This window comes from Martes martes (assembly GCF_963455335.1).
Source record: "Martes martes genome assembly, chromosome: 12".
Lineage (NCBI taxonomy): Eukaryota > Metazoa > Chordata > Mammalia > Carnivora > Mustelidae > Martes > Martes martes.
Window position 1 is genome coordinate 426,178 of NC_137900.1, and position 27,979 is coordinate 454,156.

Genomic DNA, 27,979 nt, shown 5'->3' on the forward strand with positions numbered 1-27,979 from the left:
CTGAATCCAAGTTCAGTAAAGCAAAATGCAATAAAATGAGGTATGCCTATATTTAAAATAGCAAATGCAAACCTATAATAGTCATAATATGTTCAGTGAGCTGAATTCCATCTGTCCCCCTCCCTCGTCTGAAGGTCAACGAGAGACGTTCGTTCCTCTTCTTACTCAAACGCGGTGTGGCCCCTGGAAGCCCGCGGCACAGCGGTCAGGGGTGAGGACGGGCGACCAAACGCCTGAATCGGACATCTGACCGGAGAGGGAGGTGTTGACTGGGCTGAGACAGAAGCTGTTGCAGGAAGACAGAGGCAAAAGAAACCGAAAATCCATACAAATCCACGGACATAAAAATCACAGCAGGTGCCCTGACAGGTGTCCGTTCCGCAGAGAATTTCCTTTTGAAATTAATGGGAGAGTATGTAAAGCAGCTGAATGGCCGCCCTCCATCCTGCCACGACGCCGGCTGGAGGCCACTCGCAATTTCTGTCATGGGAAGGAGGAGGCTGTTTAAGAAACACGGTGGCTCGGTCAGCACAAGCATGGCAGAGTCCATGGTACGTGCTGGGTCACGGACACGCTGAGTTGATGAATAGGATCTGAGCGGGGCAGCGGGCAGGTGTGGAGCTGACCGTGTCCTCGGCGTGTTCCTCGAGCCCCTGCTGACCCTTATGAATCTGATGCGGAGTCATAGCTCCGCCTTCATGCCATCTCCTCCCTGAGACAAGTGTTCCCACGGTGCCGTGTCTGGGGACCAGTGTTTGGAGCATGACTAGGAACACATCAGAGGACCACTGCGGGGAGTTCCCAGGGGCACAGACGGCCCCGCTGTCCCCGCGGGCAGAGCCATCGAGCTCACGTTTCTCATCCCGCCATCAATGAAGTTAGATTCTGTCTCTTCTGCATAGGAAGGGGATCGATCTGTTAACAAATTGCATAAACAGTCCCTTCAAAATAGTTTATTTTTTGTTTTGGTTGCTTTTATGCTAAAGATACTAAAATTTATATGGAGTATATTCAGAGTATATTCTGGCACCAGAGTTTGGAAGGCTGTTACCAAGTATATACTTGTAGCCATTGCTTTAGAATTTTGTGTTTTGCATGTTTCTCCAAGTGTGAGTATTTGTTTATAATAATTAAAGAATACTTAATTGTCCACGGGCCTGGTAGCTTCATGGAGAAGGTGGCCTTGCAGCGGAAATATTTCCCTCCCGGGAGAAGAAGGCCGGGATCTTAGTTCTTCCACTGTCACAACGAGGTCTGTTGGGGGACCGCATGGGACTGTAACTCTGGTTCCTTCCTGGATCACCTTGGATTGTTTTAAACTTTTGATTAAAAACTTCGCGGTGTAGCTTCTAGAAATATTTGTCGTCTTTGAGTTGGCTCTGCATTTCTCTGTCTTTAGCATGGCGCTTTCCTTATGGCTTTGAGTTTCATAAAAACCCTGGGCATTTAACATTATTTGGAAATCCTCTCCGCAGTATTTCTAACAAAGCAGGATATGTGTGTGTGTGTGTGTGTGTGTGCGCACGCGTGTGTGCATTTGTGTGCACATGTGCGTGTTCCATGCTCCAGCTCAACCCTAACTCATGGAACTTTATGCCACTTATTCATCACATAGAATAAGAATATACCAACCTTAGGGGTTTTCTTTTATGAAAGGCAGCTAGAAACTTCTCTAAAAACTTAATTACCCAAAAGGTCTTGTGAGACAATGATCTGTACTTTGCTTGGTCATTTGCAAAGCAATATGAAGGCGTACATGGTTGTTAAGTGTTATCTGATAATAAAAACATACAGCAATATCAATCATTAAATCTTACCCCTAACGTTCACGAATTCCTACACACACAGACACGCACATGCACGCTTTAAAGCTCTAAGACTTTCCAAGATTAAGTTAGAGAGTTTGGAAGATGTTTAACTTACAGAATCCACGCCTTCAGTATTATCTGAGTGCACGTGAGCCACTCTGCTGCCCTCGCGGATGCTCCTTAAACTCCACCATAGCCAAGTTTACAAATGGAGCAACGGAGCCGTGGCCTGGACCGAGAAATGAACGGTGGCACCGAATTTTACAGCTGCATCGGCTCTATTTCTCCTTTCCGTGATGCCCTTTGCCCTCTTTCCATTTTAATTTTGGTGGACACAGGGCAGGCTGTGCCAACGAAACCAAAGATCCAAGCCCCGTGGCCACGGCTTCTGAATCTGTATGTACCTCCGAATTTCTCAGGGAGCTTCATAAAAACACAGCTTTTCCTGGGATGCTGCCGCAGAGCCCGATCCCGCTGAGAGCAGAGCTGCCCTTCTGTGGACAGTGGACAAGGGTGTGGGGACCCAGAGACGGCCCATGTTGCCGTGGGATGCTGGACAGCGTCCACCAGCCACCCCAAAGCAAAGGGGATCCTGCTGGTCTGTTCACTTAATGTGTAAAGTCACTCACCAAAATTTATTTCTAGAAGTTCGTATTGCCGAGGAGATTCTAACTACCCAGCGGGCTTTCAGATGACACACTGCACTTGTTTTTATGACCAACAGGTCCCCACTAACTAGTCACACAGCTGGAAACGCAACCTCACGTAGTCACTGCGGGAATCCTGCTCTCCTCTGCAGACCTGCCTCTTCCCTGCTGCTAATACCTGCACCGTCCTTCTGGAGCTCGGATGCAAACATGGAAGACGTTCCAGAAGCCTGTCTTCCTCCAGCCACATTTGGTCCATGGATTCGGCCCCGACTCCCTCCCCTCCTCCACTCCCACCTGCTCCACCCCATCCCCACTAAGGGGTCTCCTTGCTCCTGCCTGGCACAGCCTGGTAGTCGAAAGCCCCAACTGCTCTGCCAGTGGGAGTCCTGGACCTGTCACTTCCCAGCAGTGTGACTCGAGGGTCCTCCTCGGGTCCCCCTCCCCCCACATCTGTCCAACATATTAGGATCCCAGGAGCACTCCCTCTGCTTGGAAGCTTGCTCGGGTTTTCTGGAAGCAAACCTAACTGTCAAACTAAGTGCTTCCCCGGATGGCTGTATTTAAAATTGTGACCCTTCCCCCATCCACGGTCTGTGCGCCCGCCCCCACCTTAGTCAGCGTCACGGCACCTGCCCCCGCGCACCAGCCACCTGCTGCAGCAGCAGCTCTTAGGGCTCTGGTTTTGCGCACAGACCTGCGCACCGCACACAGGGGGTGGGGAGTGTTCTCCTCCGCTCCCTGCCGCGGTTACCGCCGTGCCCAGCGCAGGGCGGGTACTGAGGACACAGGAGCTCCATGTTGGGAGGCACTGTTTTTTCCACTCCTCAATGTGGGGCATTACTTGGACATTCCTTCGAGTCAGGCCTGGGAGGAAAGTGATTCGCATCCTCAGGAGACAGTCGGTGAGGCCTTCTTCTCATATAAATTGGCCAAGAGATTTTACCTATTAGAGGCTCCTTCTTTTTTTTTTTTTTTTAAAGATTTTAATTATTTATTTATTTGACAGACAGAGATCACAAGCAGGCAGAGAGAGAGGAGGAAGCAGGCTCCCTGCAGAGCAGAGAGCCCGATGCGGGGCTCGATCCCAGGACCCTGAGATCATGACCTGAGCTGAAGGCAGAGGCTTAACCCACTGAGCCACCCAGTTGCCCCTAGAGGCTCCTTCTTGCCTCGAGGATAAAAAACAAACAAAACCCTGGCTTATATGTCATCAGATAGTTTCTCGTGTTACCCAGAATCAAAACCTGAGCTCTGTTCTTGCTTTCTCTTCGCACTTTGACCATAACTACTCTTCCCTCTGCTAGTGGGCTCGCTCTGAAAAGGCAGCAGCAATGACAGACCATCAAAACACGTCAGCGATGTTAGGAAATTCGTATTAAAACAAGTGTCTATGAGCCAGCGGCACATTCCAAAGGCACTTTATAAATATGCACGACGAAAGCTTCCTGGGGAAGCCTGGACCACGTGTCCACCTGCGTGTTAAACTATTTTTCTTTTATTGTAACCGTACACTGCAGACAATCAGGCAGTTAGCTGCCTGTCACGCCTTTTGGCAGCAAATGTCTTTTTTTTTTTTTTTTTAATAAAGGTGACCTCAGGCTTACCAACCCTGCCAGCAGTTGATTATCAAGAAAACAACTTCAGTCATTGAAAACTTACTCACCTTTGCAATGTGCCAGCTGGGATCATTTTCACTTTTCTCCAGATCTCAAAATTTTTCAGTGTATAAGGAACTTTGCTTATAGGACAAAATATATGAAAATCTTTAATAGGTCCTAGACTTCTGTGGTAATTAGACATGTGATTGATAAAATTAGAATGTATTACTGGGATGCCAGCATCTTTATTTAGCTTTCTCTGTTCTTGGCATTCACTTGAGCCATGAAAACAAAGCAGAAATTGAGTAAGTTGAAGGCCTGTTACAACCGCTGGAGCCCAGGATATGTAGAAAGATCCTTACATACTTAACACTGCACATACCTTCCGGTAAAGTAAGTCAATATATTTGCCTCTTATCCTGTTGCAGTGTTTTGGTCAGTTTCTATGATAAGATGCTTGCCCCAAAGCCCCCAACAGTCATACATCCATCCAATGCAAAGTTGGGGGTAGTTTGGGGGCTGGAAGATATAACTGATCCAATTCAGATCAACACTAGATTCACCATCACCAAAGTGCTCAGATTTTGTGTATGGAGTGAGAGTAGGTGTAGAAACCACAGCAGAACTTCCAGCTTGTCACGAACCGCCATTGTCAATTCCCCCATAAATGGCTCCTTCCATCTAGAAATTGCAACCCTATCGGGGTGACATATAGCCAGAGCAAAGAAAGCAAATTATAACCCGATTAGGGTTACCTGAGAACCATTTACAGCTGACTCTTTTCTGACCAGTGTCTCAGACTCTGCAAGGTCACACTCTAAGGTTGTGAAAGTCCCCGCCAGGTCCACACCACCAGGGTAGCACGGGAAGTTTGTAAAGGAGGGTTGTTTCTGCTAGTGAAATGTGACGTGAGCACAGAAGAGAAGATGTGGCCACCGACACACACACACACACACACACACACACACAGGTTAAAGGAGGCATCCGAAGTTGCATCAGTACACAGGTAGCTGTCGTTCACCACGGTACACGCACTGATCCTTTGCAGGACTTGCCTACGACACACCTGTATCCATCCACCATGTATAACTGGGTTTCTAGGGAAAATGAAATACTGCTTATACATAGTTACACAGGAACACACACGTTCCTCGACGGAGCTAAACCTTGTGGTTTTGCACACAGCAACCAATCACACGAGCTTAACGGGCACAATAAAGCGTATCATTAGCGTACCTGTCATATTGCAGTACACGAGAGCAGGTCCCAGCGGGCCACTTCCGTCTGAATCGATATAGTAGAACCCTGAGGAGTCCCCTCTGTGCCTGTGGGCGTCACAGGACTGCTCGAACAGAGCTGCAAAGGACAGGGGTCTCAGACAGGGCTGCAGTGGGACGGATCCCTCCCTGTCCTTAGTGATGGGATGCTTTCCCCAGTGATACTCGTTCTGCCTTGCTCTGTGGGACGGTTTCTCCAGGGGAGTGTTGCCCTGTGTCAGTCAGGCAGCATGAAGACCCTGAAACTTGGAGCGAAAGATTTTAAGAGGTTATCACCGTTTGTATATGAACCCTGCCAGCTCTAGCAACAAGATTCATTCCAAAACCACAGTAACTGGCCTCCCGCTATCTCCGATTCTGCCCCATGATATCTAAGCCTTGGAAGTGCAATGGCTTTATCTCCCTAAGTGATCTGTTATTATCTAATAACCACGTTGATGTATTAAATTATTCAGTAATTACATCCTCTGTTTACTTAAAACGATCTACTTGTGCAATACATTACTTTCCAGAGGAGTTTTATAAATCAGCAACTCTCCTTCACTCCACTTATAATGTGTGTTTTAAAAGGAAATTTCCTGAGATGCTTCACAAATGATTATTCAAGCAAATTGAAATAAAATATATATATATATGTATATATATATATATACATGAAATATCTCTCAGTAATTTCAACATATCCCGATTCTTAGTTGAATTTTTTTTAATTTATTTACTTGACAGAGATCACAAGTAAGGAGAGAGGCAGGCAGAGAGAGAGGAAGGGAAGCAGGCTCCCTGCTGAGCAGAGAGCCCGATGCGGGGCTCGATCCCAGGACCCTGAGATCATGACCTGAGCCGAAGGCAGAGGCTTTAACCCACTGAGCCACCCAGGCGCCCCCTTAGTTGAATTTTTTATACATGCAATAAATGTTTTGCTATCACAAGGCAAGTGACTAACATTGACACAGACCCGCAAGTGGCCAGGCCAGAGCCACAGAGCGGAGTGATCCTAGCAGGGACAGAGGGGGCGAGTGTGGGTGGAGAACAGACACCATTCTAAGCTCACTGAATTATCTACCTTTTAAAAGTCTGCCTCTTTTGAAGAGTGAAGAGAATCCGGGAGAACGGGAGGCAGGGCAGCCAGGGCAGAGGGATTTTCTCCTTTCTCACAGAAGAAGAAGATCAAAGTCATGTCTGCCTTCCCAAGGATTTTGCAAAACATGACATTCTTTTATAAATTATGGCTGAGTGTCAGTGTGTCAGATTAGATTGGCCCCCATCTGTCCCACACCTAGCACCGCCATCCACTCTCATGGCCACGGAGACAACACGGATTGCTTTCCCAGACATGCGGGCAGTTTGCCCACTCATGTTTGTGTTTCTGCAAATACATAAATACGCTCATAACTGCCTAGGAGAGTGTCCAGTGGGGCAGACGCAAAGTGCTAATGGTGGTTACGTTTGGGTTGGGGCTGGGCCTGCCTCGGACCAGAGGCAGAGAAGGAAACACTAGGAAGACACCTGCTGTACGTGTGAATGCAGACACATTCGCTGGACCCTGACACCCAAATCTCATCGTCTCTGATCCCTTCCTGCGGCTCTGGAACTCTCCCACCTTCACTTCGGTAGACAGAGGATCACAGTAAAGTCAGTTCAGTCGTTCGACCAAGTCAAATGATGGAGGCACGAGTGAAAGACCGTTTTTTATGACACTTGGGACTTTTTCACTCAGAGCTGTTTGAATGTTTGAATCAGAGTTACTGGTAACGCTTTAGCAACGGTGCCTTAGTCATTAAGTCTGTGCAGGACACCTTGCTCGATGTGATGGGCAGAGACTGTAGGCAGGAGGCCACCCCATTCCCAGCTGAACCTCTAGACCAGTCACCCAGCCTCAGACTGCCCAGATGCCCAGCCCCTTCCAGACAGTCGCCTCGGCAAGTTCTTACCTGGCACCGTAATAGTAAACAGAGATGCAGGTAAATTGCTCTGGTTGAACTTATGGGATTTTGGGGGGGTGAGCGACCTCCCTTTGTCTGCAGAGCCTCCGGGCTCCTCTGCAGAACCCCTGGGCTGGGGACCGGGCCTCCTCACCCCAGCCCTGATGCCTGCTTCCCCGAGGTTCAGTTCACTTAAGGTTGGATACAGGACAATCCATGCTTTGCTTGGTGAATTTTCATGTCATGCTGTCTCTCTAAAGGCCCAGAGACGGGAGACATGCTACAAAAGAAGGGACTCAGAAATGGTGGCAGCCACTCTGGAAAACAGTACGGAGGTTCCTCAAAAAGGTGAAAATAGAGCTGCCCTGTGACCCGGAAATTCCACTACTGGGTGTTTGCCTGGAAGATACAAATGTCATAATCCAAAGGGGCACGTGCACCCCAATGTTTATAGCAGCAATGCCCACCGTAGCCAAACCAGGTAAAGAGCCCAGACGTCCACTGACAGACGGATGGACAAAGAAGACGTGGTGTGAAAATACAATGGAATGTTACTCAGCCATCAGAACGGAGGACACCTTGCCATGTGCAACAACATGGATGGAACTAGAGGGTATTGTGCTCAGTGAAGTCAGTCAATCAGAGATAGACAACCGTCATGTGATCTCACTCAAAATTGGAATTTAAGAAACAAAACAGAAGAGCATAAGGGAAGGGAGGGAAATATAAAATAAGATGGAATTAGAGAGGGAGACAAACCATAAGAGATCCTCATGAAAACAAACGAGGGTTGCTGGAGGGGAAGGGGTGGGGGGATGGGTCACTGGGTGATGGGCTTTAAGGAGGGCATGGGATGGCATGGGCACTGGGTGTTACAGAAGACGGATGAATCACTGGCCTCTCCCTCTGAAACTAATAATACACTACGTGTTAATGAATGGAATTGGAATAAAAATATATAAATTTTTTAAAAAAGAGATGTCACTGATACACAAAAAAAGGAAAAAGTAGAATAAAAACATAGACAACAAAAGCTAGTAATTAGAAAGCAGTGAGGATCTCGGGGCTCTGTCGTGAGCTTCTAGTGGCAATGAATTAGGGGTCCATAAAGTGTGCTTAGCTGTGAAATTGAGAAAATAATTCCCCCGTGTTCACCTTCCATTCGAAGTGGAAGAAATGGGATGGAGAGGTGGTCGAGAGCCCTCGCTGGCAGCGGTGCCACCACGGTCAAAGGAGATGACCTCTGTCTTTCCTCAAGCGCACAGTGTGGAAAATAAAGTACTTACCTTCCAGGGCAGTTCTGAGGGTTAAAGGAGTTGAAACGTGCAGAACTAGACAGAGTGAGGGTCCCACAGGCATGCGGTAAGTCCCCAGTGTGTAAACCACCACCGTCATCAAAGAGCACCAAGACTGCAAGGGACCTGAACGTTTGCCTGGCTTCTGGCTGACATCTAGAAACCCCCCATGGTATTTCCCATCCTGTGCTCCTCCAGAGTCTCTCCCCGTGTGATTTTATAAATACTGACCATCGGTACTTTGTCCTCTTTACTTTGCCAGACAGGACTTGAGAACCAAAGTTGGGTCCAACCCAAGGAACAGAACAAGTAACACCATCACACCATCTAGATTGCTTTTTGTATTGGGGGGAGGGGAGCTTGTTTTTTCACTTTTTGTTACATTTTATCTTCCTATACTTATCTTCCTTTGCCTCCTATTTTATTTTACTTTTTCCTATCCTATGTGATACTATGGATTTCCGTAAGCTGTCGTAACATCACTAGGAAATAAAATTGGTTAAAAATAACCCAGACAAGGGCACCTGGGTGGTTCAGTTAGTTAAACGTCTGACTCCTGATTTCAACTCAGGTCATGATCTCAGGGTCATGAGATCGAGTCTCATGTCGGGCTCCATACAGGGCTGGGATTCTCTCTCTCCCTCTCCCCCGGCCCCTCCCCACCTCTAAAATAAATAAATAACCAAACCAGACACAAATTAGTCTCTAAAATACCTGCTGGTTTTGTTGTTTTCCACCCCACGGTTGCACAGATACAGACACATACACCACGTCACGGAAAGGGAAAGGAACCGCACGGAAATTGGGACGAGGTGTGAGGCTTACGGGAATGGCAGGTCGCGCCCGTGTAGCCAGTGCGTGCACAGTCACAGTCAAAGGTGTCCCAGGACTGGGAACATTCGCCCCCGTGTTCACAGTAGCTGGGCAAACACCTGCAAGAGAACAGATACACCGGCTGATCCCCACGTTCGGTCAGGAGAAAATGCGTGTCTTAGCGCTAACCTGCTACAGTGAAACATGGTACCGACAGGGCCTCCGGGAGAAAAACGAGACCATGGACAAAACCTGCTGGGTCTGTCAAGAAGGTTTCCTAATGCAGTACCCACCACAGATAAGAAACCCACTAGATGCTACCAATTGTTCTAGATTGGCAGCAGATCAATTTTTTACACATTACATTCTATCAAAAAAAAAAATGTGTTTGCTTTTTCACAAATAAGGCAAGATTGGTTTCACCCATGATCTGAGAGACCAAGTGTTAGCAAAGGCCAAAGGCGGCCAGCTGCACCTGTTCCCCTCCCGGCCTCCATGTCCTTGCAGTGGGACCTGCAGATCCTCCCACCGAGAGGCTTGGCCTTCTTCGACCTGGGTTGGGCATGGGACCTGCTCTGACAAATGGGGCGTTAGCAAACTGAGACATCGGGGGCCAGAAAAGTGTTTGGGGGTGAAAGACCTGTACCTGGAAAACTATAATAAATTGATGAGAGGAACCAGAGATGACACAAACCGACAGAAAGACATGCTACGCTCATGGATTGGAAGAATTAGTATTGTTAAAACGTCCTACCGCCCAAAGCAATCTACCTATTGAATGCAGTCCCTATCAAAAGGCCAATAGTGCTTTCCACAAACTAGAACCAAAAAAATCCTAAAATTTATATGGAACCACAAAAGACCATGAATAGTCAAAACAATCTTGAAAAAGAAGAACAAAGCTAGAAGTATAATTCTAGATTTCAAACTATACCGCCAAGCTACAGTAACCAAAACAGTATGGTACTGGCACAAAAACAGACACAGAGATCCATGGCACAGAAGTGAGAGTGCAGAAATAGACCCACGGTCGTATAGTTAATTAATCTATGGCAAAGGAGGCAAGAACATACAGTGGTGAAAAGACAGTCTCTTCAATGAATGTTGGGAAAAATGGACAGCCACACGCAAAAGAATGGAACTGGACCACTTTGTTACACCACACACAAAAATAAACTCAAGATGTATTAAAGTCATGGGGCGCCTGGGTGGCTCAGTGGTTTAAGCCTCTGCCTTCGGCTCGGGTCATGATCCCAGCGTCCTGGGATCGAGCCCCACATCGGGCTCTCTGCTCAGTGGGGAGCCTGCTTCCTCCTCTCTCTCTGCCTGCCTCTCTGCCTACTTGTGATCTGTCTGTCAAATAAGTAAATAAAAAATTAAAAAAAAAACATTTAAAAAAAAAAGATGTATTAAAGTCATAAATGTGAGACCTGAAACCATAAAACTCCTAGAAGCAAACATAAGCAGTAAACCCTTGCCCATCAGCCTTAGCAATATTTTTCTAGATATGCCTCCTCAGGCAGGGGAAACAAAAGCAAAAATAAACTATTGAGACTACATCAAACTCAGAAAGTTTTGCCCCATCAAAAAACAAAAAGGCAACCTTTTGAATGAAAGAGGATATTTGCAAATGATATATCCAATAAGAGTTTAATAACCAAAATATATAGAGTGGATATAACACAATATCAGAAAAACAAATAACAAATTAAAAAATGAGCACTGAATCTGGACAGATGTTTTCCCAAGAAGCCATCCAGATGGCCAACAGACATGTGAAAAGATGTTCATGACTCATCATCAGGGAAAGGCAGATCAGAACCACGATGAGATCTCATCTCACTCTGCTCAGGATGGTTAGTATCAAAAAGACAGGAAATAGCAAGTGTTAGGGAGAATGTGGTGAAAAGGGAAGCTTTGTGCACTGTTGGTGGGAATGTAAACTGGTGCATCAACTACGAAAACAGTATGGAAGTTCCCCAAAAAAGTAAGAATAGAAATGACATATGATCCAGTAATTCCACTTCTGGGTATTTATCCAAGAAAAACAAAACCATGAATTCAAAAGGATATATGCACCCTATGTTTATTGCAAGTATTATTTACAACAGTCAAGACATGGAATCCACCCGAGTAGTCATAACAGATGGGTGGACAGAGAAGGTGTGGTATATAAACACACAACGGTAGACTGCTCAGCCATAAAAGAAATCCTGCTATTTGATGGAACACCGATGGACCTAGAAGGTATTATGCTCAGTGAAATAAGTCAGATGGAGAAAGATAAATGCCATATGAATTCATTTGAATGTTGAATCTAAAAAAAAAACAAATGAGCAAACACAAGACCATAAAAAAGAGAAACAGACTCATAAATATGAGAACAAACTAGTGGTTGCCAGGTGATGGGGGAGGGGAGAAGGGCAAAACATGTGAATGGGATTGAGAGGTACAGACTTCCGGTTATAAAATAAATGCCAGGGATGAAAAATACAGCATAGAGAATATAGTCAATAATATTATAGTGAGTTTGTGTGGTGACACGTGGCAATGACATCATTCAGGGTGAGTGTTTCACAATGTATGTAATGGCTGACCCACTCTATTGTCCACCTAAAACTAATACAATATGTCAACTGCTTTTCAATTACAGATTAAAAGAACTTAAAGTTAACTCAACTTAGATCATAGACCTAATTGTAAAATACCAAACTGTTAAACTCCCAGAAGAGAACGCAGGAGAAAAATCTAGCTGACCTTGGGCATGGCAATGACTTTTCAGATATGGTCTATGAAAGAAAAAATTGATAATTCAGGCTTCATTAAAATTTAAAACTTAAGGGAATGAGAATAGAGGCCACAGACTTGAATACTGTCTTTGCAAAATCCATATTTGACACAGGATGGATATCCAAAATATAGATAAAACTTTTTAAAAATCCAACAATAAGGGCAATGAATAACCAATTAAAAACTGGGTCCAAAGATTCAAAAGATCTGAACAGATGCCTTACAAAAGATGACCAGATGGAAAATACACGTATGTAATCATGCTCGACATCATTAGTCATTAGGAAAGTGCAAATCAAAACCACAACGAGATGCCACTTCTCACCCACTAGAATGGTTCTCATCAAAAAGACATCATAACAGGGACAGGCAGGGACGAGGAAGATTTGGACCGTTCTACGTCACTGCTGGGAATATGAAATGGTACTTTGGAAAGCAACCTGGAAGTCCCTCAGGCAGTTCAACACAGACTCACCCCTGACCCAGCAATTCCCCTCCTAGGTATCTGCCCAAGAGAACAAAACACACAGGTCTGCTCAAAAACCTGCACATTCATGTTTACATCAGCATTATTCATAAGAGTCAAAAAGTAGAAACAACCTACGTGTCCATCAAATGAGGAATGGGTAAAACAGATTTGTGAATATCCTCACAAAGGAATGTTCTGCATCACAACTTTGTCAATGAGGTAGAAACGAAGACCGACATCAACTTAAAGGCAGATTACTTGGGTCTGACAAGCCGCATGGCCTCTCCTGATACACAGTTAGAGCTCTTGATATAGTCAAAAGCCTCATACATTTGCAGGAACTTACTTAAGTACTCGTTATCCTGTGGAGCTCAATGCCTATTTCTCTCAAGGAGTCAAAGGAAGGGATAACTTTGGGTTCCTTCTACTCCTATGCAGTTAGCACTCCTTTGCTATTTGGGAGGAAGTGCTGGAAATGAGCCCAATGTCATTCAAAGGACACACCTAAACACTCTCCTGCTGGGTCTTCTGGCATTTGAGTGGGGACACCTGATTCCATGCCAAGAACTAGAAGGTGAGCTTCTTGGGAAAATGGAAGAACATCTCTTCACCTCCAATGATTATAGAGCAGGTCTGTTTGTACCCGGGCCCTTCCCTTAGTGACTGTTGGCCCATGTCCTTGGCCTATTTAGGACAGTTTCCTTGACTCTACACACCTGAGGTCAGCTTCCTTACCCCAAACCTCCAGCTTTCCTGGCAGGACCCAGCATGCACAAGGAAGACCAGAGAGAGGCACCAGCTGTAGTAAGAAAACTAAAATGGCGGCACACCCCCAGGTTTGTGATTGGTGGAAACCACAAGTCCAGCATGCTGGTGATGCTTACACGCAGATGAGGTGAGCTTAGTCGGCACCAGTTTCTTTGGGGAGGGGGGTTATGAATCCTACATATCGTGCATGGACCAGGTCCCTTCCGTATTTAGGGAAGATGTTGGCCACAGTTGGTGCAGAGGAGGGCAATCAGGATTGAGATAGTGCTTAACGCCTTGACCTCTAAGCAATTGCTAAGAGAACAGACATTAGCCTAGAGGAGAGCCAATGAAGGGAATTCACTGAGTACTTGTTGGACTATGGGGGTAAGCTGTGCCTAGACTTAGAGCAGGAAATATGAAGACTCGTGGTAGAAATCTGGGTGGAAAAGAGGACACTGATGAAGCATTTGGTGAGTGGACAAGGGTCTCATTCCCGAAAGATAGAACAGAAGCAGGATTCTCTTCTCTACAGTGAGAAAGAGATCCCTGCTTTGAGACGGAAACTTCAATAGATGCCACGCTTGAGATTCTCCTCAACTTTAGGATTTTGTACTTCTATGATTCCCAAAATATCTTCAGATTTAATAACTAAGCCTCGTGACTCTGTGCCTCCAAAAATTGTGCTTCTTCTTCAGTGTTCCACTGAGTGGCGATACCACCCCTTATCCAGATGTCCGAGCTGGAACCCAAGGGTCATCCTGACCAGTCCCCCTCCATCCCCCCATAGCCACGCACTCATCAGCTTGTGCTTCTGTTCACCAAACACCACGTACATCATCTACATTTTTCTCTTCCCTACCTCAGGCTATCATCCCTTCTCCCATGGGTAGGCAGCCCCTTACCTGGCCTCCGGGCCACACACCCTCTCTCTGTGGCCCACGCCCAAACCATCTTCCCCCGTCAGCAGTATTGCTTAGCTGTGCAAGTGGCTTCCTAGCACAGAGCCCTCAGTGACTTCCTGGGGAACCTTAGATCAGTGTCTGGATTTTGAGCTGGCCACCAGGCCTCTGCGGTGTAGCCCCTTCCCAGCCAGACAACCCCATCTCTCACCATCCCTGCTGCTCGTCCTCAGACACCCAATTTCTACAGCAGCCATGTTCAAACAGGCAGACTCATGGCAGAAGTTTCGCTTGGGCTCATGGCTGAACCTTTGCTAGATGTCCAGCCTCTCTCACTCAACTGACATACCCACCTCCCACCCCAGGGCAGGTGTCTCTCCCTCCTCTCTGATAGCCCTGCCTTGTCCCAGCACAAATTAGGCACCTGTCCTGCATGTCTCCACAAGCCCCCCACAGTTCCACTTCAGTCTACTGATCTCTAAAAAAAACAACATGTAGAGGACATGATGTTGCATTTAGCATCTAGAAGATGAACGCTGGCCAAAGTCCACAGAGGTGGGCAAAGCGGCCCCATCAGTACAGTCCATGCCTAGAGATGTTCAAGGTGGCATTCCTGTGATCCTAAAAGAAACCTGGAAAGGACTGTGTAACCTGAGTTATAGGACACGAAATTCTAATGTCCAAAACACAATTGCTGTAAGACATGATCCCTCACCACGATAACCTCGTTCCCGAAGCCTTGTCCCCAAAGACCCACAGCTTTCCCCATGTCCTGGGAGCCTGGGGTGCACAGAGCACCGTATGCATGAGTCCTTGTGCAGCTCAGGGAGGTCTCCTGTATCCCCAGCCGGCTTCAAACATCTTCTCATAACCTGCTGTGCCGTGGGCCAGGATGCTGTTACGCATCATGAATTATTAACTCCTTTGCCCGACAGATAAGAGTTACAAAATCCCCTGCATTTCAGTCATACATCTCAGCTTCACCTGAGCACAGCATGACTGGCTCTGGACAAGCAAGGTGCGGGCTGGCGGACGGCCGGGCTCGGATGAAGCAAGTGCCGGCAAGAGCCTGCCACGGATGGTTGCTCTGTCGTATTTCCACGTGAATCTCTTTCGTGGTGCGTTGAACGTGGAGGTGGAGGTGTGGCCTGAAGCACTAAGGAAGAGGGAACGTTTATAACAGTGCAGAGTAAGGACGTGTTCTCTGATGTTAAACCACGAAAACCATAAAAAATTACAATTATTGGCTACATCAGCCAAATCGCCGATGGCTCTTTTCAGACCCACTTACAGGGTTGCCATGAACCTCAGTTTCTGCTTTGAGCGGAGAAGGAAACTTAATATCCCAGATCCCAGAGGTCCCCATCCATTGCTGGTACGTACTTCTAACAGCCATTTTTGGGCCTGATATGGGAAATCTTTCTATTTTGGTGATACACACACACACACACACACACACACACACACACACAGAGGCGTACCTCACGCATATTTTGTTGTTGGTTTTTTGTTTTTGGGTTTTTTGTGTGTTTTGGCTAAAGACCTTTCTGCACAAAGGCTCAACATGCATTTCTTATGAAAGAGAAACACAGCGATTGTATCAATCTTTGTGCGGGAATTCCCAGGGCATTGAAGTAACTTCCTGTGAGCTTCATGAGCTCCACAACTGAACAACAACCTGACCCCTGACCCCTGACCCTCCTGAGCCACTGACAGCCATTCCCATTGGGGAGGGCTGTCCCCTACCTCCAAGCAAGTGTTTCTGAACCCCCTCCCAATACTAAGATTCAGGATTCCAGAGCTGGCGGGAGCTATAACTTACAGACGAAGCTAGTTCCTATGCCAGCATACATTTCATAATCTGAGAATTAAGATTCAGAGTTTTTGCCTAATTCTTTGAATCTCCTTTTTTCCCTACAAATGAACAGAATATAAACGGTACCCATGAACATCTGCATTAAGGAAAGCAAGTTCTTATGAGTTAATATTTCAAGCTACTGGAACTTACGGTTTTCTAACACAATGCCAAATTGTAACACAACTTGTACTTTATTGGACATGACATGGGATTCCAACTAGTGTTGTTAAACTGGGAATAGATTTACTGCACAAAGCACTTTGCACGGCGTGAACTTGGAAGAGGTTGGCCACGCACAGATGTGGGAGGGTGTCTGGAGTGTGCTCATTTATTCGACAGGAACGTAAGGCAGTCCTGCTTCAGGAAGGGCAGACATACCAGGCCCAGAAAAAATTTAATATCATCAAGCTAAGCCATCCCTTTTAGCTAGAAAACCTGAAAGTCCAAGAGCGTGACAAACAAGACAGTTTGAATAAAGTTGCAAGACTTCACGATTTTAACGTCCTACGGTTTAGGGGGTTTTCTTTCTTTTATTTTTTTTAAGTTGAGGTATAATTGACTTATAACATATTAGTTTCAGGTGTGCAATAGAATGAGTCAATATTTGTGTATCTTGTGACGTGATCACCACAAGAAGCCTCACTAACATCCAGCACCACACACAGTCACAAAAATTTCTTTCTTGCGACGAGGACTTTCAAGATCCTCAGCGACTTTCAAACACACACAACAGCATTCACTACAGGCATCATGCTGCTCATTACATCTCCACACGTACTTCTTTTGGAGCTGGAAGTTTGTGTCTTGTCCCCTTGCACTCGTCCTCCACTGTGTCCTCACTGACCGGTACCGTGCTCAGTGTGTGGTAACTGGGTTCCCTCCATTCCTCCTTGTGTTTGTGTGACTAGGAATCTCCAAGGCTAAGACCTGTCTAGGGGGAAGAGTTACTTTTCATCTTCCACATAGAGAAGGGAGCGTGGGGTGAATCCCGCTGACCACATGTGGCTTTCAACCTCCTGGTCCTCAACGATTCATCATCTCTCCAGAATATTATAATCTGTTTTGTGCCGTGAAAGAATTTTTAGAAGTATTTTTACTCATCAGTATTTATACTCATCAACAATTACAGCACCACGAACAGGATTCTGTAAAAACTAAGAGGCTTGGGGACACACGCAAGGAAAACTCACAACAGTACGTCTTCTAAGAAGACACCATCTGAAAGGAGCAACTGTTTGAAATTAAACAGGGTCATTTTCTAGTCTTCAATTAATTATAGTTTTCCATAAGGGTTGGCTATCAGGAAGAGAGAAGGGGCTAGAAGGAGGCACTCTCCCTCAGCGGCTCATTTGTTCTTAACCCACTATCCAAAAATTTTGAAATCAGGAATGCCGAAATGACCTGGGATGGCTTTACCTGTCAGTGAGGCCGCAGGTGTCTATCTGGAGGTCACGGAAAGTCCCCAGCAACCCCTGCTGTACCGTGACGGGGTCCACTGCCTGATCACCAATGGAGATGAGCCTCAGGCAGCCCTGAAACCCGGCCAGGGGACCTCCGCATCCAGGGCCAGAGCTGCTGTCGGGACAGCCTAAATGAACACAGAGACGCACAAAGGAGAAAGTCAACAGTCATGACCAAAACAGCCGTCAGTATTCTGTACGTGCACGTTTGCCGCCTCCTGCTCTCAGATGCCTGAAGATTACGCTTCCTCAAGGATGGGGCCGTGGACGGCTGAGAACAGACACTACTGGTTTTGGTAAAGCACAGAAATAACAATTCGAGCTAGGCTGGTGGACAGATGAGCCGAAGGTAGACTCTACCAGTAGATTCAAGGCCCATTTCCTCTAAGCTGAGTTTGATTTCTCTTTTGAAACCATCCAAAGAAATCGGTCCTTTCAGCATGATATTAAAATATATGAAGTAAAGGCCATGGGATAACAAAATCAGAAAGAAAAAAATCACAGGCCTACTAGGACCTACGAAATTTAAAATGCTTGAGAAATAATTTGTATGTGAGATTCCTACTCTGGGCATGCGTGTGCAAGCACAACACAGTTAAAACGAGGTTTGACTGGTCAAGATGGCGGAGAAGTAGCAGGCTGAGACGACATCGGGTAGCAGGAGATCAGCGAGACAGCTTATCTAACCATTGTGAACACCTACAAATCCAACGGGAAATCGAAGAGAAGAAGAGCAACAATTCCAGAAATAGAAAATCGACCACTTTCTGAAAGGTAGGACCTGCGGAGAAGTGAATCCAAAGCGACGGGAAGATAGACCCCGGGGTGGGGGGGCGGCTCCCGGCAAGCGGCGGGGCAACGGAGCACAAAATCGGGACTTTTAAAAGTCTGCTCCACTGGGAGACATCGATCCAGGGGCTAAACCGGGGGGAAACCCAGGCGGGGTCAGCATAACCCCAGGTCCCGCAGGGTCACGGAAGGACCGGGGGTGTCTGAGGGCTGCAGAGCTCACAGGTATTAGAGCGGGGAAGCCGGCTACAGCGACAGAGCCGAGGAGTGAGCTCTCAGCCCAGGGTTACCTTGTGTGGGTCACAGGCTGGGTGGGCTCGGAGCGCGGCCGGAGGCCATGGAGACGGAAGCGACCGGGCGCTTTTCTCCAGCTCCAGCAATTGATGCTTTCCTTAAGGCGCGACCACAGGCCAGAGAGGCGGGGCGGTTGGGCGCTTTTCTCTGAGAGTGCACTGAGGAGCGGAACCCCAAGTTCTCGGCTCCTCCGGGCCGGAGAGTGGGCGGCCGCCATCTTCATTCCTGTCCTCCGGACTCTACGGAAAGCGCTCAGGGAACAAAAGCTCCCAAAAGCAAACCCGAGCGGATTACTTAGCCCGGCCCCTGGCAAGGGCGGTGCAATTCCGCCTGTGGCAAAGACACCTGAGAATCACTACAACAGGCCCCTCCCCCAGAAGATCAACAAGAAACCCAGCCAAGACCAACTTCAGTCACCAAGAACAGCGGAATTCCACACCAGGAGAAAGCAAATCTTATCTGGACAAAATGACAAGGCGGAAAAACTCACCTCAAAAAAAAGAACAAGAGGCCGTACCGAAGGCTGGAGACCTAATCAATACGGACATTGGTAACATGACAGATCTAGAGTTCAGAATGACGATTCTCAAGGTTCTAGCCGGGCTCGAAAAAGGGATAGAAGATATTAGAGAAACCCTCTCCAGAGAGATAAAAGCCCTTTCTGGAGAAATAAAAGAACTAAAATCTAACCAAGTTGAAATCAAAAAAGCTATTCATGAGGTGCGATCAAAAATGGAAGCTCTCACTGCCAGGATAAATGACGCAGAAGAAAGAATTAGTGACATAGAAGACCAAATGACAGAGAATAAAGAAGCTGAGCAAAAGAGAGACAAACAAATACTGGACCACGAGGAGAGAATTCGAGAGATAAGCGATAAGAGATAAGACGACACAACATTAGAATAATTGGGATTCCAGAAGAAGAAGAAAGAGAGAGGGGAGCAGAAGGTATATTGGAGACAATTATTGGAGAGAATTTCCCTAATATGGCAAAGGGAACAGACATCAAAATCCAGGAGATGCTAAGAACGCCCCTCAAAATCAATAAAAATAGGTCCACACCTCATCACCTGATAGTAAAATTTACAAGTCTTAGCGACAAAGAGAAAATCCTGAAAGCAGCCCGGGAAAAGAAGTCGGTAACATACAAGGGTAAAAACATTAGATTGGCAGCGGACCCATCCACAGAGACCTGGCAGGCCAGAAAGAACTGGCATGATATATTCAGAGCACTAAACGAGAAAAACATGCAGCCAAGAATACTCTATCCGGTTAGGCTATCATTGAAAATAGAAGGAGAGATAAAGAGCTTCCAGGACAAACAAAAGCTGAAAGAATTTTCAAACACCAAACCAGCTCTACAGGAAATATTGAAAGGGGTCCTCTAAGCAAAGGGAGACCCTAAAAGTAGTAGGTCAGAAAGAAACAGAGACAATATACAGTAACAGTCACCTTACAGGCAATACAATGGCACTAAATTCATATCTCTCAATAGTTACCCTGAATGTTAATGGGCTAAATGTCCCAATCAAAAGACACAGGGTATCAGAATGGATAAAAAAACAAAACCCATCAATATGCTGCCTACAAGAAACTCATTTTAGACCCGAAGACACCTCCAGATTTAAAGTGAGGGGGTGGAAAACAATGTACCATGCTAATGGACATCAGAAGAAAGCTGGGGTGGCAATCCTTATATCAGATCAATTAGATTTTAAGCCAAAGACTATAATAAGAGATGAGGAAGGACACTATATCATACTCAAGGGGTCTGTCCAAAAAGAAGCTCTAACAATTTTAAATATCTATGCCCCTAACATGGGAGCAGCCAACTATATAAACCAATTAATAACAAAATCAAAGAAATACATCGACAGTAATACAATAATAGCAGGGGACTTTAACACTCCCCTCACTGAAATGGACAGATCATCGAAGCAAAAGATCAACAAGGAAATAAAGGCCTTAAATGACACACTGGGCCAGATGGACATCACAGATATATTCAGAACATTCCATCCCAAAGCAACAGAATATACATTCTTCTCTAGTGCACATGGAACATTCTCCAGAATAGACCACATCCTGGGTCATAAATCAGGTCTCAATCGGTACCAAAAGATCGAGATCATTCCCTGCATATTTTCAGACCACAATGCTCTGAAGCTCGAACTCAATCACAAGAGGAAATTTGGAAAGAACGTAAATACATGGAGACTAAACAGCATCCTTCTAAAATGAATGGGTCAACCAAGAAATTAAAGAAGAATTGAAAAAAATCATGGAAACAAATGATAATGAAAACACAACGGTTCAAAATCTGTGGGACACAACAAAGGCAGTCCTGAGAGGAAAATATATAGCGGTGCAACCATTTCTCAAGAAACAAGAAAGGTCTCAAATACACAACCTACAGCTCCTACACCTAAAGGAGCTAGAGAGAGAACAACAAAGAAAGCCTAAACCCAGCAGGAGAAGAGAAATCATAAAGATCAGAGGAGAAATCAATGAAATAGAAACTAAAAAAAACAATAGAACAGATCAACAAAAGTAGGAGCTGGTTCTTTAAAAGAATTAATAAGATTGGCAACCCCCTGGCCAGACTTATCAAAAAGAAAAGAGAAAGGACACAAATAAATAAAATCATGAATGAAAGAGGAGAGATCACAACCAACACCAAAGAAATACAAACAATTATAAGAACATACTACGAGCAACTCTACGCCAACAAATTCGACAATCTGGAAGAAATGGGTACACTTCTAGAGACATATAAACTACCACAACTGAACCAGGAAGAAATAGAGAACCTGAACAGACCCATAACCAGTAAGGAGATTGAAACAGTCATCAAAAATCTCTAAACAAACAAAAGTCCAGGACCAGACGGCTTCCCAGGGGAATTCTACCAAACATTTAAAGAAGAATGAATTCCTATTCCCCTGAAACTGTTCCAAAAAATAGAAATGGAAGGAAAACTTCCAAACTCATTCTATGAAGCCAGCATCACCTTGATCCCAAAACCAGACAAGGATCCCACCAAAAAAGAGAATTACAGACCAATATTCTTGATGAACACAGATGTGAAAATTCTCACCAAAATACTGGCCAATAGGATCCAACAGTACATTAAAAGGATTATTCAGCACGACCAAGTGGGATTTATTCCAGGGCTGCAAGGTTGGTTCAACATCCACAAATCTATCAATGCAATACAGTACATTAATAAAAGAAAGAACAAGAACCATATGATACTCTCAATAGATGCTGAAAAAGCACTTGACAAAGTGCAGCATCCCTTCCTGATTAAAACTCTTCAAAGTGTAGGGATAGAAGGCACATACCTCAATATTATCAAAGCCATCTATGAAAAACCCACCGCAAATATCATTCTCAATGGAGAAAAACTGAAAGCTTTTCCGCTAAGGTCAGGAACACGGCAGGGATGTCCGTTATCACCACTGCTGTTCAACATAGTACTAGAAGTCCTAGCCTCAGCAATCAGACGACAAAAAGAAATCAAAGGCATCCAAATTGGCAAAGAAGAAGTCAAACTATCACTCTTTGCAGATGATATGATACTGTATGTGGAAAACTCCAAAACTGCTAGAACTTGTACAGGAATTCAGTAAAGTGTCAGGATATAAAGTCAATGCACAGAAATCAGTCGCATTTCTTTACACTAACAACAAGACAGAAGAAAGAGAAATTGAGGAGTCAGTCCCATTTACAATCGCACCCAAAACCATAAGATACCTAGGAATAAATCTAACCAAAGAGGCAAAGAATCTATACTCAGAAAACTATAAAGTACTCATGAAAGAAATTGAGGAAGACACAAAGAAATGGAAAAATATTCCATGCTCATGGATTGGAAGAACAAATATTGTGAAAATGTCTATGCTACCTAAAGAAATCTACACATTTAATGCAATCCCTATCAAAATCCCATCCATTTTTTTCAAAGAAATGGAACAAATAATCCTAAAATTTATATGGAACCAGAAAAGACCTCGAATAGCCAAAGAATATTGAAAAAGAAAGCCGAAGTTGGTGGCATCACAATTCCAGACTCCAAGCTCTATTACAAAGCTGTCATCATCAAGACAGTATGGTACTGGCACAAAAACAGACACATAGATCAATGGAACAGAACAGAGAGCCCAGAAATAGACCCTCAACTCTATGGTCAACTAATCTTCGACAAAGCAGGAAGGAATGTCCAATGGAAAAAAGACAGCCTCTTCAACAAATGGTGCTGAGAAAATTGGACAGCCACATGCAGAAAAATGAAATTGGACTATTTCCTTACACCACACACGAAAATAGACTCAAAATGGATGAAGGACCTCAATGTGCGAAAGGAATCCATCAAAATCCTTGAGGAGAATGCAGGCAGCAACCTCTTTGACCTCAACCGCAGCAACTTCTTCCTAGGAACATCGCCAAAGGCAACAGAAGCAAGGGCAAAAATGAACTATTGGGATTTCATCAAGATCAAAAGCTTTTGCACAGCAAAGGAAACAGTTAACAAAACCCAAAGACAACTGACAGAATGGGAGAAGATATTTGCAAACGACATATCAGATAAAGGGCTAGTATCCAAAATCTATAAAGAGCTTATCAAACTCAACACCCAAAGAACAAATAATCCAGTCAAGAAATGGGCAGAGGACATGAACAGACATTTCTGCAAAGAAGACATCCAGATGGCCAACAGACACATGAAAAAATGCTCCACATCACTCGGCATCAGGGAAATACAAATCAAAATCACAATGAGATACCACCTCACGCCAGTCAGAATGGCTAAAATTAACAAGTCAAGAAATGACAGATGCTGGTGAGGATGCGGAGAGAGGGGACCCCTCCTCCACTGCTGGTGGGAATGCAAGCTGGTGCAGCCACTCTGGAAAACAGTGTGGAGGGTCCTCAAAAAACAGAATAGAGCTACCCTATGACCCAGCAATTGCACTACTGGGTATATATCCTAAAGATACAAACGTGGTGCTCCGAAGGGGCACGTGCACCCGAATGTTTATAGCAGCAATGTCCACAATAGCCAAACTGTGGAAAGAGCCTAGATGTCCATCAACAGATGAATGGATAAAGAAGAGGTGGTATATATACACAACGGAATACTATGCAGCCATCAAAAGACATGAAATCTTGCCATTTGCGACGACGTGGATGGAACTAGAGGGTATCATGCTTAGCGAAATAAGTCAATCGGAGAAAGACAACTATCATATGATCTCTTTGATATGAGGAAGTGGAGATGCAATGTGGGGGGGTTGGGGGGAGGTAGGAAAAGAAAAAATGAAAAGATGGGATTAGGACGGAGACAAACCATAAAAGACTCAATCTCAGAAAACAGACTGAGGGTTGCTGGGGGGAGGGGGGACGGGAGAGGGTGGTGGGGAAATGGACATTGGGGAGGGTATGCGCTATGGTGAGTGCTGTGAAATGTGTAAACCTGGCGATTCACAGACCTGTACCCCTGGGGATAAAAATACATTATATGTTTATTAAAATAAAATTAAAAAAATAAAACAAGGTTTGACCGTACACAGAGACATGTAACGACAGTGTAAATGACTTACATTTCCAACTGTTTCTAAATGAGGCATTTTAGTCAAATACCTTTTCACACACACACACACACACACACACACACAGTTAACAAGTATCTCAACGATACGGCCCTGAGAATCACGGAGAAGTCAGCATCCTGGAGCACCCCATGCAAGAAGAAACGGGCTTTGACTGTTTTCAATAATAGTAAATTTTTACAAGTTCTGCTGCATTCACTAATTGGCTTGCTGTACATTACTGTTAAATTAATGAAGGAAAGAGGCCCTCAGACCGCGGTGACTCACCGAGAGCTTTAGTGGCCCAGGACAGCAAACCGAGTCTGAGGCTGCAAATGAGCTTGATTTCCGTGCGGCTTCGCGCGGCTCCTCGAGGCTCTGAAACCAGAACCTGCGGCCCCAGATGGCCTCCCCGCCTTCAGCCGGAGCCGGCCGGGGACTCCTCTCCCTGCTGCCGCCCCTCCGCCCCAGGAGCCCTTCCCCGCTCCGGCCCACGGAGCGCTCCCGACCACTTCTACTTTAGTGTCGTGGGATTCGGGTCAGTGTTTGCTCCAGAACACCCTTAAAATCTGACCCCGCCTCAGGGTATCTTCTACCGTTACAAACCACAGTGCCTCGGCGGCGGCTTTATGGTGTCCCCCGGGTTCCCACGAAGACGAGGCTCTGACACCCACGATGAGCAAGGACCCAGCCTTGCGATCAAAGTCAAAGCCGGTCGGGGTCAGAGCCGCCTCCTTCCCTCGTGGCGCCCGCAGGCCGGCACGTGCTCCCACCCCCCGCGGAGCCGCCCTCAACGCGACCGCAGGTCCGTCGATGTTCGCGCCGCCGGGTTCCGGGGACAGGAAGAGACACACGCTCACCGCACACTCACCGCAAACGCTCCGGTGAACGGCGTCGCGCGGAGAAGTCTACACGCACAGCTTCGTCTCTGTTTCACACACGCCCTGATTCGGGGACTGAGGCTGAGCTTCTCCCCAGGAGCTGCCCTGGCTGCGGGCAGCGGAGCCTCACGGGCGGTTCCCTCCCCAGGGACGGCCAGCGCCCCCGGGCGCAATGGGTGGGTCCGCGACCCACAGCCTCCACGGGGACGTCCCTGAGGGGCAGCGCTTCTTCAGAGCTCCCTTGAGGTCTCTGCGGCATCACGCCTCGCCCTGCCTCGCTCATCCCAGCTGCTCCCCCCCTCGGCAGGGGTCGTTCCCGAGAACTAACCTCACTAAACCACGGCACACGCGGGTCTCCCGAGCAGAGAGGCAGCTTCCTGGGGAACCTACCTGTAGCCACGTGGGATAAAACTCAAAGCATTCACTTAATTGAGTATTTTACCCTCAGATGCAAACACAGTAGGAGCACAACACTTTTTAATAATTTAATATTCTTTTAATTCCAAGAAACTGTGAAATAAATTGTACGCTTCCTGAGAAACTCACCTATTTAATTCATTCTGTGCCTTACACAATTATGTCTCATTGACATCATTTCCAGGAGAATGTTTTCTTTTAATTTGTTAAATACAGAGTCATAACTATTCATCTTTCTTAAAAAAATCATTAAAAAATCATTTTCCACGCATTTAAATATTAAGGAAGTTTTTGGTAATATTTACAGGTGGGATTTGAGGTTACTTTAGAAGCCTCTTATTTTTTAAATGAAATGGAATCAGTAATTTTTTTTAGAAAGATTTATTTGTTTATGTGAGAAAAAGAGAGAGAAAGAGACAGTGACAGCACGAGGGGAGGAGGGACAGAGGGTGGGAGACTCAAGCCGGGAGCCCAACGTGGGGCCGGATCTCGAGATCATGAGATCATGTCCTGAGCCGACATCAGGCGTCAGACATTGAACTACGCCGCCCAGGTGCCCCTGGAATCAGTAATTTCATAAAGATTTTACTCATTATACCTATATGTTTTTCGTTCTCCTCTGTCTGAACTTTTGTCATGAGGGTCACTGGTGCACCTTCAAAGGGCAGGGACTGAAGACGGAGCCTCCTCTGATTCCCGCCCAATGGCCAGAAGCTTACATCTAAGAATCTCCACAAGACACACACGGTCGTCCTTCCTCTTCTTTAGTGACTGAGGCTTTGCATTCCTGACAAATATACCCCAAACCAGCCAAGGCCTTCGTCCGGTGAAACCCACTGTTGGGCACAATGAAGCCCTGTAAATTAGCTTCATGGAGACTCAACACTTCAAATGTGATGTTACATCACAAAGAACGGACAAACTGTCCAGGTTCCCTTTCCTTTTTCCTTGTTTTATGTGAAAATATGCACATTTCTGTTTGTAAATGAATTTCTGGAAGGTTGGATATATTTGGAAGACACCTGGTGTATCTTTGTGTCTTTATAGGCAACTTCCACCGACAGTGCTTAGGGACTGAGAATGATAGGATACAGGATCAGAAACGTTCAGCCAATAAACCTTCCCCTTTCTCCAGATCACAAACTTCAGATGCATCTAAAATACAATGCCATATCTGGGGCACCAGGTTCCTCAGTCAGCTGGGCATCCAATTCTTGATTTCCACTCAGGTCATGATCTCAGAGTCATGGGATTGAGCCCCGTGTCGGGCTCTGCACTGGGCAAGATTCTCTCTCACCCCCTGTCCCTCCCCACCCATCCCCGCTCACACACTCTCTTTCTCTCTAAAAAAAGAAAAGAAAAGAAAAGAAAAATGAAAAAACAAATACAGTGCAGTACCTCAGTGTTCCTATAAAGACTCAACTGAATCCCGCAGTCACAAAGAAAATTTTCTCAAAGCGGAACATTAAGAAGGAAAGGTCAAACTGCAAAGTCCTTCCTTGCTCCAGTTATGAGAGAGATCAAAAAGCAAGGGGTGCCATGGCCCAAAACAAGCCCAGACCGCCAACTATCTGTTCATCCACACAGATTGGCCGAAGTCCCAATGGTAAGATGGCAGAGGGTCACTGCTCCATGACCTGATTCGGGATGGACAGTGCAAGTGGACAGAGATAGTTATTGCTAAGTCAGTGGCACATACCCATCACCATGGATCGAGTCAGAAATTTAAGTACCTCTGAGGATGACAGAGAAATTGTCACTGGATGCCATGACCCCAGAATGGGTCATGAGGTAAGACCTCGTTACAGCCGTCATTGTTCCCTGATCTGCTAAGGCCTCACACACACAAGGACCCTCGAGAGATTCAGAGCATAATTTGATGTTTCCCAGCTCTGCAGGGCATGTGTGCTGGTGGACAGCACCACGACTCCACAAAAGGAATCCAGAGGACAGTAGCTTCCCACTACCCTCCCCGCAGGCACCGAACTCTGTGTAGGTAGCGTAGAGCAAAACTGTTGTCAGAAGAACAATTTACAAACAAAGCTCACACAGGAGAAGCAGAAAAGGGAAAAGGGAAACCTGCATCACATGTAAAAAGGCTACGAATCTGCGAGAGGAAATTTGTCATGGAAAGAAAGCCACGGAGCCCTGCTTTATGCCTGCTGTCCTGCCATAATTATCGAGATCATCCCCTCCATTCACTAAAGTGTCCTGATTTGGACAACAAATTAAATGGCCACCCTAACTGTAATAGGAAGATGCCTTAACCTGCCCTTATGGGAAAGCACAGCAAAAAAGAGTCACTGACCACATGGTGAGCAGGAGCTTGCCACTGAAGCTCCGTCGGGAGAGCGGGCTAAGGAGGGTCTCGGAACACGGGGCACTGACTGCCGTGAATACCACTATACTGCTACCGAT

General features: G+C 45.9%; 1 protein-coding gene across 1 annotated transcript in view; it reads right to left on the reverse strand.

Annotated features, from left to right (window-relative positions):
- Positions 1-27,979, reverse strand: part of LOC308353667 (contactin-associated protein-like 3) — a gene marked incomplete at its 3' end in the record, with an annotated part of 131,814 nt that overhangs the window by 44,168 nt on the left and 59,667 nt on the right. The window contains exons 8-10 of the mRNA XM_080820646.1: positions 17,546-17,717; positions 9,376-9,482; positions 5,293-5,412 (exon numbers count right to left, since the gene is read on the reverse strand). Of these exons, the coding sequence (XP_080676772.1) occupies positions 5,293-5,412; positions 9,376-9,482; positions 17,546-17,717 (399 nt within the window). The remainder of the gene's footprint in view (positions 1-5,292; positions 5,413-9,375; positions 9,483-17,545; positions 17,718-27,979) is intronic.